Below are 17,137 nucleotides of genomic sequence, written 5' to 3' on the forward strand. Positions count from 1 at the left end.
ACGTCGGTTAAATGAACAACCGACGTTAAATATTTTTTATAATTTACATTTTTTTTAAAAAAGACCTATAACGTCGGTTTTGTCATAAAACCGACGTTTTAGGTCCATAAAATAAAAAAAGAAAAAAAATAAAATACTATCCGACGTCGGTTAGAAGTCGTATATAATTCCTTTTTTTTATTATTTTTTTTCAAGGATTCGACGTTGGATATTCAAATATCCGACGTCGTATCTTTTATATATTTTCTTTAACAAAATAAAAATTAAGATCTGGAACAAATTAAAGCGCCATCGTCAATAATAAATAAACCTAGCACTCCACCGCAGCTCGCACTCCACAGCCGCCCCACCGGTCCACCGCGTCGCACACTCGCCGTCCTCCGCGTCGCACAGCCGCCGTCCACCACGTCGCACATCCGCAAAAAACAAGAGATACGAATTCTGTTTCGATGGAGCTTACGATCGAGATGCGGTTGAAAGATCTGGAGTCTTGATGCCGATTGTGAGAATCTTAGAGAATGAGTGGGTGAGTTTGGCTGGAATTTAGAGAAGCGTCTCATTAATTAGGCGATTTGGGCGAAATAGGCTGTCATTGGAGCGAATTACAGCGGAGATTCGAACAAGTCTTCGTATTGACGGTGAGGCGTAGGTTGGATCTGTGAATGCAGGAAAGATTCCCATAGGATTCTACACACTCCGCACTGTGAAACTCAAACTTGGTTTGGTCAGTTAATTTAATAACCGCACATCATTTTCTTCATTCTTCACTTTAATTTCTTGCATCCTAGCTAATCAATCCCAATTATTATTCATTTTATATTCTGTTATGTATATATGTAGGTTTTTACACATCTTATAGTTGATCCATTTGATGATTAGTTTTGCATTGGCCATGAATTCCTGGTCGTTTTAAATTGCATGCAAAGTTGGGTGAATAAGTTTGCATATATGTATCTCTAATGGTATTAACATTATATATATATATATATATATATATATATATATATATATATATATATTGTATGTTTATCTCTAATCTAGGTGCTCCCACTAGAAGATGGTCCTTTGAGTTCTGTATGGAGAAACGAAGGAATTTATGTCAGTACCATAGATACTAATGGAAGTTTGAAAGTAGACTGGCTAAAGTATGTCTCGATCTGCCTTTTTTAAACTAACATTTGATAGTTTTGTGTTTTTGAACTAAAGACTACTGCATTGATTGTTTCTTGTTTTCTTTTGTTGAACACCGTATGTACCATTGCAGAAATGAGAAACATTCTTCTGTGAATTTAATTTTAGACTAAATGAAATCGATCTGCTTGAGTACAATCCAATTCTTAACCATGTCCATATATTTCTTTAAACATGTAGTCTGCTTTTGTTGTGAGAATTCTCCATATATAGAAGTCCGTTGATTTCTGTTTGATGTTGCTATCCCCTTAGGATTTGAGCTGACTGTGCTATGCAGGTGAAATAGGTTGAAGAAACAAGTGAACATCTTTTATTAGCCCTCAAGGCAGAGTAGGAAGAACTAGAGTCATCCCTCAACAAAGAAAAATTGCAAACACTTTAGTTGAAGCAAGAGTTAGCAGATGCGGAGACTCGCAACACTGACCTATACAAGGTAACTACTGCTGGCCTGCCACAATTTGAGCTGAATATGGTTCCTCATTCTATTATCTCCCACAATTCCCATTCTTGACTAAAGTATGCCAGAATGAACCAGCAAGCTCTAAAATTTTGTAAAAGTGCAGATTGGGTGTTTATTATTGCCTCCCATATCAGCAGGAGCTAGATTTTTTGTTATCCAAGAAATTTTCAATATATTACTGCAAGCATTAGTTCTCTTCTTTACTTCCAATGGAAATAGTTGAACCTAGGATACATTAGAAGAACTTGTTCCTTGTTACTTATTTTACTATTTCTTTTTCTAAATCCACTAGTTTTACATTTTAATATTTATATTTACTTTTCTCATGAGCTGTGTATTATGTTTTATGACATTCTAATGCTACCATTATCTTTATTATATATCTTATTATATATGAAACTTCGATAAATTTATCATGCAGTTAAATGGTTTGTGCTAGTTAGGACATTTATTTAATTTACTAGGATAAATAAATGGTTTGTTTGTAAATGATAGTCTACACATTATTCAGTTAAATGGTTTGTTTAAAGGATAAATTTACTATCCAAATTTGAAGAGGATGGTCTATCTTGACGGGCACTTTTGTAATGAAGTTACTATGCAAGCTTAGAGTGCAATGCAAGGATAAATTCGATATGCAATGCAAAGATAAATTTGTGATTCAGAGCACAGCCAGAATGGCTTACCATTTATACCATTTCAGTTTTTTTTAACCGACGTCGTATCATTTACATACAACGTCTGCTGTGACAACGTCGGCAGAAAACTGACGTTAAAAGTGTAAAAAACCCGACGTTAAAAGCAGTTTTTGTAGTAGTGAATGGAATTAAAATTGGTTAGGTTTGAAGAAAGACAATTGGCTCAAGTGGTTTAGAGGTTGGGTTCACAAGGAATTGTTGTAAGAACAACCAAGTATAAAGATTGTAGAATTGGCCCAAATCGCAAAACATGACAAGGATGGATTGCTAACTTCACAACGAAGCTTATATACCAAACTAAAGAAATCACTTAACAAGAACAGTCTACACTAAACCCCAAAAGAGTTGCTATCAAAGAAAGGCATACCAAAGATTTCCAAGCAAAAGACAACTACGAAACACAATGTATCACTCAAGACACAACAAACACGATGACTTCGGAAAAAGAAACAAGGATAGGCTAGAAGAAAGGGGTTACCTGCCACTTCATCCTCCATCAAGCTCTCCGACTCAGCATGTGAACGCGCCCTCACAAAAACCCTTCCAGGTGGCCTAGCTCCGACAGCTCCGCGACCCAAACTCTCTCCCGATGCTCCTCCGGCTCTCGGGGGTGGCGGTAACGCTCTCTGACCGGCAAGCTGGGGACACTCCGCGACTCTGTGACCACGATCTCCACATCAGAAACACCTAAACGCCAAGCCATGACTGCGACACCCCGATTATTTTTTATAATATTATTTCATATTAATATCCTTCAAAATTATTTTGAATGATCCAAAATTATATTATTATAATTATTATATTATTTAATGTTACCCAAAATCATTTGGGACTAATTACTATTATTATTTTAAAGCTCTCTCTTATTTCTAAATTATATATAGTAACTAATTTTCCTATTTCTTAAACTAATATATATATTTATATAGATAGATATGTTACGTATTCTTAAACTAATATATATATATATATTTATATAGATAGATGTTACGTGTATATATATATATATAGAATAATGCTCAAATGTGGCAGTGTAGTTAAGTGTGGCAGTGTGGTTATATTTGAACCGTTGGATCAAGGCAATCTAACGGCAGAGGCGTATTTTCAAAAATAAGGAAGAGTTGTTTGCGTTTTGGTAAGTGGGGGTAGTTATGTAATTTCATTTACATGGTTACGGGAATGTATATAAGGTAATTTCTATTCTCTTCTGTTCTATATATGTAAACTCGGAGAGAATCGGCAACTTGGTGAAGAGAAGATCAAGATAGCGATCACATCGCAATTTCGGGAAGTTCAAGATCGCGATCGGTTCGCAAATCGGAGAAGGTCGCCGGAGATCAGTTGGTAGGGTAATCTGAGTATACCGGGCAGTTTGTGCGATGGAGAATGGTATGTATTGATGTATTGACGTTTGTAGTTTTATTTTGATCATAATAATATGCGTTTGTTATGTCATGGATGTGTTATATCGGTTTTATATGGATTGATATTGTTCTTGGGGGTGAGATAAGTCGATGTTGCTGTACGACGTTGTGCGTTAATGCGTGAATACAGTGCGAAATTTGAATCATCGTGGTGCATATTAATGTAGTATAGCGTTTTTTTATCTGGTTTGATATTTTTCTGGTGGTGAGATAAGTCACTGTTGTTGTTACGATGTTGTGTGTTATTGTGTTAATATAGTGTGAAAGTTGCATGATTGTGGTGCATATTAAGTACTATAGTATTTTATGTGTTTTGTAGTTACCAAATGTCATGCATTGGTTATTTTAGTGTGTTATTATATATACATGGTGTGCAGCTATTATTATGGACCCGGTGGGCTTTGTTTGTGATAAAGATACGTCAATTGATGCCGGTGTAGAAGGCAGTGGTGGTGTATGCAATACAGAGCATTCCACTGATGGTGGTCATATTGATGGTTGCGTAGAAGGAAGTGGGAGTCAGTGTGATGAAGGGAATTCAACTGATGTTGCTGTAAAGACTAGTGGTCAGGGTGCCAGTGAACACTGTTTGACTGATGTTGAGGCGGAAGACAATGCATGTGTTTTGGAAACGTCTCCTGGGTTGACTAAGTATTGGCGTCCAGTTTGCACTGATAGTTTGAAGCCTATGGTGGGGCAAACGTTTGATTCATTGGATTGTGCTATTGTTTTTTATAAACAGTATGCTGGGTATGTTGGTTTTGATTGTAGAAAGGGTACAATTCGGAGGAGGAGGGATGGTGTTGTTGTGGAGAGACAGGTATTTTGTAGCCGAGAGGGGTTTAAACAGAGTATTTATAGTACTCAATCTACGTGTGTTGGTGATGGTAAGCCTATTGTTGTGAAGAGACGGAGGGTGACAAATAGGGTTGGCTGCAAGGCTAGAGTGGTGTTTAAGCGTAAGTCTAATGGACTGTTTGTTGTGCATTTTTTGGAGGAACGACACACTCATGTGATGTGTTCAATTATTGCTAAGCAGTTTTTAAAGGTGAATCGTAGTCTTGATACTGGCCATCAAATGTTCATTGCAAGTTGTGTTCGGGCAAATATTGGGTATGTTCGATCGTATAAGCTGTTTAAGGAGATTGTTGGTGAGTATTCCAATGTTGGGGCTACTGGGGTGGATTTTAAGAATTTCAAGCGTGATTTGATGGCATACATATTGAATGGTGATGCTCAACTATTCATAGATACGCTTTTTAAAAGGCGTGAATTGTGTGAGGCTTTCGAGTTTGAATATGACGTTGATGATGTTGATCAGCTTACAAGGGTTTTTTGGGCAGATGCAGTATTAAGGAAGAACTTTGCATTGTTTGGTGATGTTGTTTTATTCGATGCTACATACCGATCTAACAGGTTAGTAATTTATAGTTATTGTGTATTATGTATAATATATTGGTGCATATTTTGATTTCAAATAGTGTGTTTTGTTATATTTAGTATATTCAGTAGTTATTGGGTTGTGCATTATGTAGGTATAATTTGGTGTTTGTCCCATTTACTGGAATTGATAACCATAAGAGATCCATCACATTTGGTGTTGGTTTACTTACGAGGGAAGACGTAGACTCATATGTTTGGCTTTTGGAGAGATTTAAGAAAACCATGCGTCATGAACCTATTTGTGTCGTTACTGACCAAGATCCAGCTATCAAGATTGCAGTTGCTCGTGTGTTTGGTACATCAAAACATAGATTCTGCATGTGGCATATAATGTGCAAGGTTGGCGAGAAGGTTGGACCGGTTTTAGCTAAGGACGAGGTGTTTAGGAGGAAGTTGAATGGCATTGTTTGGAACAAATCTATAGATTCCAAAACTTTTGAGGATTTATGGAGTCGTATTATAGAGGAATATGGTTTGGGTGATAATGGTTGGTTTCGTTACTTGTTTGAGTCTCGTACATTTTGGGCATCTCCATACTTTCATGATGAGTTTATGTCGGGATTTGTTAGGACAACATCTCGATCAGAGTCTCAAAATAGTTTTTTTGGCAGTTTCTCCAATGGTCATTCCAGTTTGGTTGAGTTTTTGGTGCATTTTGATAGTGCTATTAGTGCACAACGACATGCCCAAGCAAAATTGACTGCTGACTCTGAATCATGCTTTCCTGTTTTGAAGACTCCATTGGCGCTGGAGAAACATGCAATGGATGTCTATACCATTTCTGTATTTTATGATGTGCAAGTAGAGATTTGTGAAGGTTGTTTTTCTTGTCGAGTGGTGTCTTTGTGTGAGTGCGAGGGTAAGGTGTGCTATGGGATAAAAGATGGTGACAAGAAGGCATGGTCTGTGGAGTTTTTGTTGGCTGACTGTAGTGCTATATGTTCATGCAAGATGTTTGAGCGGATGCGGTTGGTGTGTAGGCATATTTTTTTTGTGTTTAAAGATCATGGACTTGAGAGAATTCCTTCTATGTATTTGGTGTCTCGGTGGACAAAAGGTGCTAGTTTGAAGCCAATATTTGATATTGATGATACGGTTGTTGACCAATCGGCTAAAGTGGACAATGTTAGGGTGCTTACTAATCTAATGTGGTCTGAAATTTATGCTTGCGTGGGATTGGCTGATGGTAATGTAGAACGGTTGGAAAAACTAAGATGTGTTATTTGTGAGCAAAGGGAGTTTTTTTATCAAAGATGGGTGTGAGGATAACAATGGGGTAGCTGGTAGCAGCAAAGAAAGTGTGATTAAATCATTTTGTGGTGATGTGTCTCAGGGGTCAACAGTGGAGGTGCGTGATCCAATTAAAGCTAAGAACAAGGGCGGCGGGAAGCGGATGAAGAGTGCAAGGGAGAAAGCTGTGAATAAGTGCGTAAAGCAATCAAGGAAATGCCATACTTGTGATGAATATGGCCATAATAGTAGGACGTGCCCATTAAATGGCTAGAGTTTTGTGTTGTTTTCTTAGTTGGTTTGTATTGTGGAATTTGAAGTTTTTACAGTTGTGTAGACATTTTATAACACAAAGAATTCGGATTTTGTAGACATTGTGGAATTGTGCGTTTTACAATACATAACGGTGCGTTTTGACACACAATTTGGTGTATTTTATAGTGTATTCTGAATTACATGTGTGATTGTGGTGTGTTTTATATGTGAGATTGGTGTATTTAAAGGTATGCAGATGATTCATAACACAGAATCAGATTTTTTGGAGTGTGGTTGGTATTGTGCATTTTATAATAGACAGTGGTGCGTTTTCAGTCATATAGTGGTGCATATTTATATATATTCAACCATGTATTATGGTTTTGAATGTAGTGTATATTACAGTCAGAATAGTGTATACTGAATCATGTAAATTGATTATAATAAATATCAATGGTGTGTGTTTACTTGTGTGGTTGGTGTATTTTACAGGTATGCAGACGTTTTATAACACAGAAATATTTGTGCATGTTAGAATATATCATGGTGCGTTTTACTATAGCATATGGTGCATTGTTATAGCGCAAAAAGAGCACATGTAGTTGTCAGATTAGATGTCTGGCATCACAAAAATTAACTGCTGGTCATCAAAAACCACAAAAAAACATGTCAAGTCAGAGATATTCACAGTGTCTTTCTTCCACATTAATGTCATGCTCAAAGCCGGAACTCTGCTGCCTGCTGAATGTTTCTATGTTTGTGTTCATTTAAGTCTGACATGATTAGGGCAGCCATGTATCGAACTCGTAGCTTGTTCAACTGGTCCTTGTTGTCCTTCTGAAGTCCACACTGCTACTGATCATATGTCTGCCCTCGGAAAGTCTCTAAATGTCGCATGAGAAAGATCCCACAATCTACCTTGTTGTGTGCATCTCTCCAAGGCATTTTCATTATCTTAGATTTCACCTTGTTCACTTTCTCAGCCTTGTATGAGGATTTCAGGTCAGACAAGAACCTTGACAAGAATTTTTGCTGCATCAAGTAATACAATCTGAGCATTTTTTGTTGTAGTTGTGCAGTAATTATATGTAATCAGACAGGGTTTAGTGCGTTACCATATTTGCAAGCACAGTCCCATACTTGTTTTCTTTCTTCAAAGTGACAGAAGAGTTGTCAATAATGTCAAATCTTTCCATTAGTGGGCAAATGGAAAGCAGGTAGTAGTGGTTGCATGATACAATTGGAAACAAAAACTGTTATAGAAAAAAGATATGTTTTTTACGGGGGTTAGTACGAATCTTGGTAATGCACCACAAATAGATAAACAGTAGGATGCATCAAATGTATATTAACATCTTACGTATAGAATGCTGTTCCACCTAACGTCGCCAGCGATGAGTTTGTCTTCAAGGTACTTTGATTTGAATCTTGCAAATCTAACGTCCTCATCTCCCTGTGGGTCCACAACGGTGTACAACTGCAAATTGTAAGGGTATTTTTGTTAGTACTGTAAGCTGGTTAAAGTTGAAACTAGGTTTATATGTTCAACTCACTGTTGTCCATAACGAAGCAATGAACTTCGTACATCCTCTTTCTGACTCACGGATGTTGATTATGGCTGCCCAAGCATCAATTATAGAGACTGGGATCTGTGAATCTGGCCTCATTGACAGCATATCTCCCCAATGGATTACCCTTCCTTCATACTTGAACAGTTCTTGGGTCCTATTGAAAACAAAAGAAATATGTTAGGTATAAAACACAATCAGTCACTAATCATTTAGTATAAACACACCAATAGTTAACGTAATATACACTAATATCACATAGAATAGCACATCAATGTGCATAGGATATTTATACACCAACATCATTATATAATGCACCAAATATTTATAAACAGCACACCATTGTTTCTAGAATGTGTTGTGCTTACAGATTTGGATTAGGATTTTCCAACACCCACTGGCTGATAGCTTCCTCTGTTGCAGATAATGGTGTGTTAATGTCAAGCACGTATGTGATCGGTCTTCGTGCAATTGGGCTGTGCACTCTAGCTGGGCCTTTTCCCTTGTCTGCTGGTTGGGGTGGGGGGGGGGGTGGACTCGATGCAGGGGCTGGCTGCCCTTGGCATTCTGGTGTGACCTGTAATATTTAAAGGTGAGAGCATCAGGTTTTATAGTGTGTTAATGTTGGATTTATTATAGTTTATTACCTCAGTATTAGTGTCAGCTGCGTGAGTCTCATGCAAGGCCTGTTTATGGTGGTCAGAGAGGGGTTCTTGTTGAGCTGTCTCAGGGCATTCTTGGTGTCTGTTTGCTGCTTGATCATCATCCACACCCAACTGAACTTCAGCAGGCTCATCAGCTTCGTTAACATCCTGGTAGTCACGTGCAATTTCACTCACATCTGCCCAGCTTTTGTTTGGTTCATCCTGTGACAATCCCAAGCTGAAAGAGGGTATATCATTTAGGAAGTTCCTTTTGTTCACCGCACGTACAATCTCATCAACTGCTTTCAGAAACTCAGGGTCACTCCAGTAGGCGTCTTCGCTTTGGGTAAATGTCATTTGTCCATCTTCCTGTGCTTTGAATCCTAGCATTTGTCTAGCAGACTCAAAAACTTGCTTGAATGTATGATGTTCCAAAACAGCAGCAGGTGCATTTTCAATCAGTCTGGATATTCTCAGCAAACTTGTTGCAATTGTCCTTGTGTTGCTAGTAATCTCATCAACAAACTCCTGCATATGCACATCAAGGATATAATAAAACACACCAATGTATATCAAAATATGCACTAAATACTATTAAGAAGCACACCATTATAGTACATTATCTTATTCACACAAACTGATTAAGGTACCGCATTGTAAGATGCACAACAGTCAATAGGTTTAAAAACAGTAAAAGAGATATAAAGGAGTACACCATGAATGTGACTCAAGTGGTCTGTTTTACCTGTAACGCAGTGGGAAGTGGTGCATTACTTTCAATAGCCAGTGGTTGGGGTCGAACATCAGATTGTATCAATGGGGGGGGACTTCCTTCTTTGAACGGTGTGCTGTCCAATGGCAAGGCATCTTCAAGACGGCCATATCCAAAGCCACCAGATTTTATCTCTGCTTGTTCTCGTTGACGGAGCAGCTTAAATGTCCAGCTCTTCATGGCAGGGAAGCTTCTTGGGACTGTCCTCCGGTAGAGCACCACACGGTCAACATAGAATATCTGCATTTTGCATTTTAGAGTATTAATTGATCGGTGGGTAATAAATTAGATGCATCTTGCTGGTAGTATATTTACCATCAGGAAAATAATTGGTCCTCCGTATCTCCCATCAACACTGTCCAGCCACGACTGCTTGCTGGTGATGAGCGAATTGATGAGCATTCTACACCAATTTAGATTCTTGATGTTGTCAACATTTTGGAAGTTATCAATGTAGCTTTGGTTGACATAACCATTGACTTGGGCTCAACCAATACACTCATTACAAGCAGTGCAAACTGCCTTTTGAACCAAGGATCAGTAGCATTTAGTCTCAACATATGCTCAGACATAATATGGGGGGTGATGTGGCCGTTAGTCTTTCCAAACATTGCTCTCCAGCCAGCCAATAGTGTAGACACTTCCTTGGATGCCCTTTTAACAATTTCAATGCCTCCCATCGGCAGCCCCATTGTGGCAGCAACATCATGTTCTGTGATGGGTAATCGTTCACCAGTTGGCAGGTTTAACGTGTTGCTCCTAGCGTCATAGTTTTGAACAAGCCAGAGCCCCAACTTCCTTGGGACATTGGTAATATTCAGGTCAAGAAGTCTCCCTAGTCCAATATCTTCTACACTTCTGCGTTGGGGATCAGTTAGGTCTGCAATTGGGTTCATTAATTGGGTGGGAAGGGGTCGTATCTTCAGGCCAGCTTCTTTGTCTTCAACATCCAGTACATCTTCCTCATCATTTGAGCTGGACTCATCTTGATTTTGTTGCTCGGAATCTTCATTTTGCAGCTCAACCTCGATTCTATCAATGAAGTCAAGGGCTTGTTGCCTCCTTATTTGTTTTGCTGCCGGGGGATCTTCTAGTTCTAATGTTTTCCTCTTGGTGTCTGCATGATATAAGCTCAATGTTGAAAAATACACCAATATCAAACTAAAACACACAACAATGTTTTTCAATCTATTCAAGTGATGCAGTCCAGAATACACTATTACTTATTGAAATATACACTACAATCAACAACACAAACACAAGAAATAATACACCAATATAAAACTAAAACACACAACAATGTTTTTTATTATATTCAAGTGATATAGTCCAGAATACACTATTACTTAGTGAAATATACACTATTACTTAGTGAAATATACACCAATATCAAAATAAAACACACAACAATGTTAGTTACCATACTCAACTTAGGTAGGTCAGAATACACCAGTAGGTGTTGAAATGTACACTACAGTCAACACACAAGCACAATCAAAAAACACACCAATATCAAAGAAAAACACACAACAATGTTGGTTACAATACTCAACTGAGGTATGTCAGAATACACCAGTAGGTATTGAAATGTACACTACAGTCAACACACAAGCACAACGAAAAAATACACCAATATCAAAGAAAAACACACAACAATGTTGGTTACAATACTCAACTGAGGTATGTCAGAATACACCAGTAGGTATTGAAATGTACACTACAGTCAACACACAAGCACAATGAAAAAATACACCATTACACCAGTATTTATTGAAATATATTACACGATGCCATTGACAATGCACAGAACAAAAACGATATGGACGAGTGGAAGCATGTAGGTCACTGAAAATACTCTAATTACCTATTTAGTATACACCGATCATCAATTAAAACACACAAAAAGGTCTATTTCGAGTATATATTACAGAATGCAGTGAGTTCATACCCATGCGCGCCGGTTCCTTGCCCTTTTTCACCATTATTCGCCGTCTTTCATGGAGTAAGGAGAGTACGTCGTCGCCGAGAGAGTGAGAGAAGTGGAGCGGTTCTCTTGTGCTTTGGGATTATGAATCGATATGACTTGTAGAAGGAAGCTTCACACAGTGTTTGAATAGAATGAAATGACAGATCTACCCCTCTCTGCTACGCTATAGATAAATAGGCGCGCCATAAAATTATAATCTTGTCCGTTGGATTGAAATGATCAGACGGCTCTTATTTGACCACACTGCCACACCTAATGTATATGCCATATGTGATCACTCCTCTATATATATATATATATATATATATATATATATATATATATATATATATATATATATATATATATAGATAGATAGATAGATAAGTACCTAGACTAATTAGTTATTGTTAGCTAATGTATATATATTTATCCTACTCCCTAACTCAAGCGGTTGAAAACAAATATATACTATTGCAGAGTCCTATTATATATATAATTACTATAATCCTTATTCATACCAATTTCCCTAAACCTAAGCTGTGTTACTCTCTGACTCTCACCGTTTCCTTTCTCCCAATATTACCGAACACAAAAAGGAAAAAAATTCTACGTAGCTTTCTCCTTCAATTCAGTCATCGATTAGTCTTCTTCCTCATCAGTCATCATCAGGTTCTCTCATCTGTTCATCGTAGGATTTAATTCAAGGATTTTGTTGATTCTGATTCCAGGTAAGATTTATGTTCACTAAAATCCTTTTACCCCAAATCAAAAACAGATTTTACTAATTGTTTATTTGATTCATGATTTTGAAAATTTGATGATATTTGGTGTTGTAAGTTATTTGGTTATATTATGTGAGTAGATATATGAGTTTAGATGTTTTGAAATCCTTGCATATGTGATGTGGTGATTTTGTGGTGATTAAGAAGGATAAATTTTACACAATTTGATCATTGCCTGAGAAAATTCTGACTGGCGCAGCTGGAAAGAAAAATTCGTGAAAAATGCTTCCTACACTTATTTTTTCTTGAAATTTATTTTGGAGAACATAGACTTGTTATACTTGATGTTTGTAAAAAGTTTTGGTTAAAAATATGTTTCGATTTGTCCAGAAAAATTTCGTAAAGTGGAGGCAGTGTGCTGCCAGTTCAATTTCTGTCTGGCGCAGTGTTGGGAAATAATTCAGGAAAAATACTTTTAGACCTTGGATTGATTTGAAATTTTTGGTGTATAATCTAGACTCACAGTACCTTGTATCTGGAAAGTTTCATCTGAAAATATGTTATCAATATATTTCTATAAATTTTGAAATTCAGGTCATACCTTCTGAAAATTTCTGTCAGTTCCTTAATTGAGGTGTTGAGAATTTGTTTGCTTGAGAAATATCAGTAATGTTGTCACTTTTATAAAGACTGAGGATAGAGGAAATTGATTCTTAAGACTTGTGTAGTATCCTGTTGTGAAATTCTGGATACTGGGTTATGACCCAGTTTGTTGTGGAGTGAGCGGTTGAATATATCGACTCACTAGGGAGCTTAAAAACTCTCTGTTGTTTTGTGGAGTGAGCAGTAGAAACATATCATGTCTCACTAGGACATTTAGTCCTGTTGTTTTGAGGAGTGGTTAGCGGAGTCTACCACTAGGGTATTTACCCTGTTGAGTAGTAGTCAGTAGAAACGTATCCTGGCTACTAGGACTAGTTACTACCCGTTGGGCTTGGAAACCCATTGGGGGTGTGCACACTTAAGGTATTAGTTCTGTTCCACTTATATGGGATTTTTGCGTAGTGTTCAGTTGAGTGAGTACTGTTCACTAGGGCTTATTGAATAAGACCCTGCCCATTTGGTTGGTTTATATGGGATTTTTGAGTAGTGTTCATTAAAGAGAATTACTGTTCACTAGGGCTTAAATAATTAAGACCCTGCCCATTATTTGAGATTGAATGGGATTTTGTGTAGTGTTCAGTATGGTGATTACTGTTCACTAGGGCTTGATGAAACAAGACCCTGCCCATTATGTCGAAATTGGTGTTCCTCCATGTTGGAGAAAAATAAATTACGTTTGAAAGGTTCCTGAAATTCCTATTGTGAGAAATATTGATTTGGTATTATTGATGAGAATAAAAATATTTAAGGGGTCATTCTAGATGCAAACTATCTTCTCCTATGTGTTACATGCTATGTGCAAAATGTTTTACGGGGTGAAGTAGATCTTACAAGCTTAATGCTGAATTTGTGTGTTTCTTTGTTTCCTATTCTTTAATTGTTGTTGCAGGAACTCTGGCATGAGCATTGGGCATGAGAATGAGTGAACCACCTAGAGATATCATTTATTAGTTAGACAGTTGAATTGTTAGTTGTTGATGTACTAGTTCATAATTTTGAGTTGTTTTAGTTAATTAATTGTTTTTAGCCTTAGCGTTTGGGTATAAGAGGAATACCTGAACGTGGCGGTAGCACTCTCCGTTTCATTTAGTTTTAGTTTTTGCTTCCGCAATTATATTTGTTTTCAATAAAAAAAAATTGCATGTATTTTCGACAGTTTATGTAGTTTAAGAAATGGGGGTGTTACAATGACAATCTTGGCCTGCATGCACCTTCCCACATCTTCGACAAACAACTGACATAGCTTGATCCCGATGCTCCACCCTGATTGGTCCTTGAGAAGAAGATGACATGGCCTTGACTTGAAAACTCGGTCAGGGCTTCTTGAAGGTAGAAGAACCTCCGCTCTCAACCCTCTTCCTAGCTAGCTCATACGATCCCTTCTGAAGCTGCTGAACACGGTACAGATCCGCGGCACACAGATACGCATCCTTAAGGGAACTTGGCCTACTCACCGTCAACACTTTTCGTGCCTCATAATTCAGACCGGCGACGAAACGCTCAACCTTAGCAAGCTCCGTAGGCACAAGCATCCTCGACCACAGATAAGGATCCTTGCTGCAGATGAAGGAACTCATCAAACATGGCGGTTCGCACATGCGCTGGGTAGAACCTCTCGCGCATTCTGTCGTTGAGCGCAGCCCAATCAAACCCAGGCTCTTCAAGGAAGGTCGGACCTTCGTGGACCCACCACAGATCAGCTTCTTAGCAGAAGTAGAACGTTGCCAGTTCTACTCTTCTCTCCTCGGGACAACCCACAACGGTGAAGATCTTATCAAACACCCGTAGCCACTCTTCCAAGACTACCAGGTCTTCCTCGCCGACGAAGGTTGGCGGCCGATGCCCCGACACCAAACGACCTACATCACGGTGCCCAGCAGGGGGAGGAGGCGGCACAGCTTGATTGTTGTTCAGCAAGGCATCACTGAGCGTCTGCATCGTCTGCGTCAGCTTATGGAGATTCTGAGCGAGCTGCTCGTTGGTCGGGGTCTCCGGGGTGCGAGCGCGGGGACGAGGAGGCATCGTAAACTTCAACAACAACAACGAGGTTACCAAAAGAGAGCAAACAAGCAAGACAGAAAGCAACACACAGCTCACCGCGCAACCTAGAGTCCTAAGCCTAACACTTAGCTTCTTAAGGTCGCAGAGAGGTCTCAAAACACACTTAACAACTTAGAAAGTCTAGACTTAACTCTTCCTAGGCTCAAAACCAAGGCTCTGGTACCAACTGTAACACCCCCCAAACAAGACCTATATAAAATCCTTAACACATGCAGATTAAACAACAAAACTAGCACATCGGAAGATAAAACGACACTTGGATAAAAGAAATCCGAACGGGGTGTCACGCCACGTCTACTAAACACGGTAAATGCTACGGCAAACAATCTGCAAGTGTATACATCTAGCCCAAAAACATCAATCTACATCTACATGGGCACACGGGCCATAAAACAGTGCTAAAGGTGCTAAGCTACCAGGCACTAGACATCGCGCTTGTCTAAACATCACCTGAAAGATACAAAGATAGACATTGGGACGACGCCCGGTCAGCGATAAATGCTGGTAACCCACCAATACATGTGAAATATCATACATAGATAGATATAAGGTGTAAAACCATTTTCGAAACGGAATATATATATATAATTCAAAACCAAGATCAACAGTCAACACAAGACTCATCACTCATCAGTAAACACCTCGGGAACACATCCCAAACCACAAAGGTTAACCACAACGCAAAGAATAAAGACTCACCCAACGGAAACATATGCCAAAGCAACACATGCCTCCGTGACTACACACGTCACGAGAGAAGAACACACAACGCCGGCTTTACAAGCCCTCGCAACATCACCCATCACGAGTTGATATACCTTCCCTATGCCCTGTTCCAACTTTATGGCTACCCCCAACCATATATCTTCTTCCAACCATTACCTCCAGGACCCCTGTACTTCTTAGTCCAACCTTATTCCCCCGGGACCGTCGTCCCCCACCAACGACCACCAACGAGACCACCAATTCATAGTACACAAGGTACCGTACACGGCAACACATGCCCGGATAACACATGTTATCCCCCAAAAACGTGAACCTTACACAAAGGCCACAACTCCATAATCACGTCACGGCCACCACGAGGACCACTGCAATACCTTGGTGACTAGTGTCGCATACCACTAATCGTGCAATCCAGGTAAAGCCACACACACACCACAACTCAACAAGAGTTAAACAACGGATCACAACGAAGGTATGAAACACACTCAATCAAGGAACGGGTCACAACCCAACAACAACAACGATGAATAACACAAGTTATCATCAACCAAACGGAAGGTACAAGCCACACACACGCTAGCATTAAGACAATAAACTAGCATGCTTAACAACGGAGAAACTCAAGATAGTTCTGAGGAACACACAAGACACCTCTTGGTCCAATGAAACACAATGTTGAACACTTAGCACGATTCAAGACACCAAAGTCCTACATGGATACCTACCATATAGTTCTAGACATACGAAACATCAAGAAGACACTCAAATAGTTCCACAAAAGAACATCGGGAAGTCAAAAGACCAAATACCGAGTCAAACGGATCACGGGGAACAAATCCCATCTCAACACCATTGTGTTCCCCGCGGGTGGACCCACCGGTAGTCTCCCACCCGTGGTTCCACCCCCAGGTACACTACCCACGAGGATTATGTTCCCCGCGGGTGGGCGGCGGGTGGAGCTCGACCCGTCGTTCTGCCCGCGAGTACATATTCCTGTGCAAAATAATCCCTTCTGGGACTCTCTTCTCCAAACACAAATTCAAGTCCAAAACATGCCAAATCTCCCCCAACACAACAAAATGACTTGAATCATGGAAAATTCCATGCAATGGCACAGAAGAACCCTAAACACAAGCTCTAGATATGCAATATCACATGACAAATGCATAAACCCTCATATTTCATAGCAAAACACATGTAGAATCCCAGAAATCACATATAGGTCAGCAAAATAGGTTTTGTAGAGCATGGGTTACCTCTTGTAGACCAAAAGACTTCACTTTATGCCACAACAAGCTCCCCACAAGGCTT

At 39.1% G+C, this 17,137-nt stretch overlaps 1 protein-coding gene and 1 long non-coding RNA gene across 2 annotated transcripts; both read left to right on the forward strand.

Moving 5' to 3' along the window:
• Positions 1 to 288: 288 nt before the first annotated feature.
• On the forward strand, positions 289 to 1,956 carry LOC109166507. The gene is made up of 3 exons (XR_002051666.1): positions 289 to 724; positions 1,042 to 1,145; positions 1,469 to 1,956. It is a non-coding gene; the product is annotated as an uncharacterized LOC109166507 (long non-coding RNA).
• A 3,482-nt stretch (positions 1,957 to 5,438) lies between these two features.
• Positions 5,439 to 6,720, forward strand: LOC109166496 (protein FAR1-RELATED SEQUENCE 5-like). Its single transcript, XM_019315447.1, has 2 exons — positions 5,439 to 6,402; positions 6,470 to 6,720. Exons 1-2 carry the CDS (start codon positions 5,439 to 5,441, stop codon positions 6,718 to 6,720), a joined length of 1,215 nt encoding a protein of 404 aa, XP_019170992.1.
• The last annotated feature ends 10,417 nt before the right edge of the window (positions 6,721 to 17,137 follow it).

The sequence above is a fragment of the Ipomoea nil genome, unplaced genomic scaffold, assembly GCF_001879475.1.
Source record: "Ipomoea nil cultivar Tokyo-kokei standard unplaced genomic scaffold, Asagao_1.1 scaffold3100, whole genome shotgun sequence".
NCBI classification, from domain to species: Eukaryota; Viridiplantae; Streptophyta; class Magnoliopsida; order Solanales; family Convolvulaceae; genus Ipomoea; species Ipomoea nil.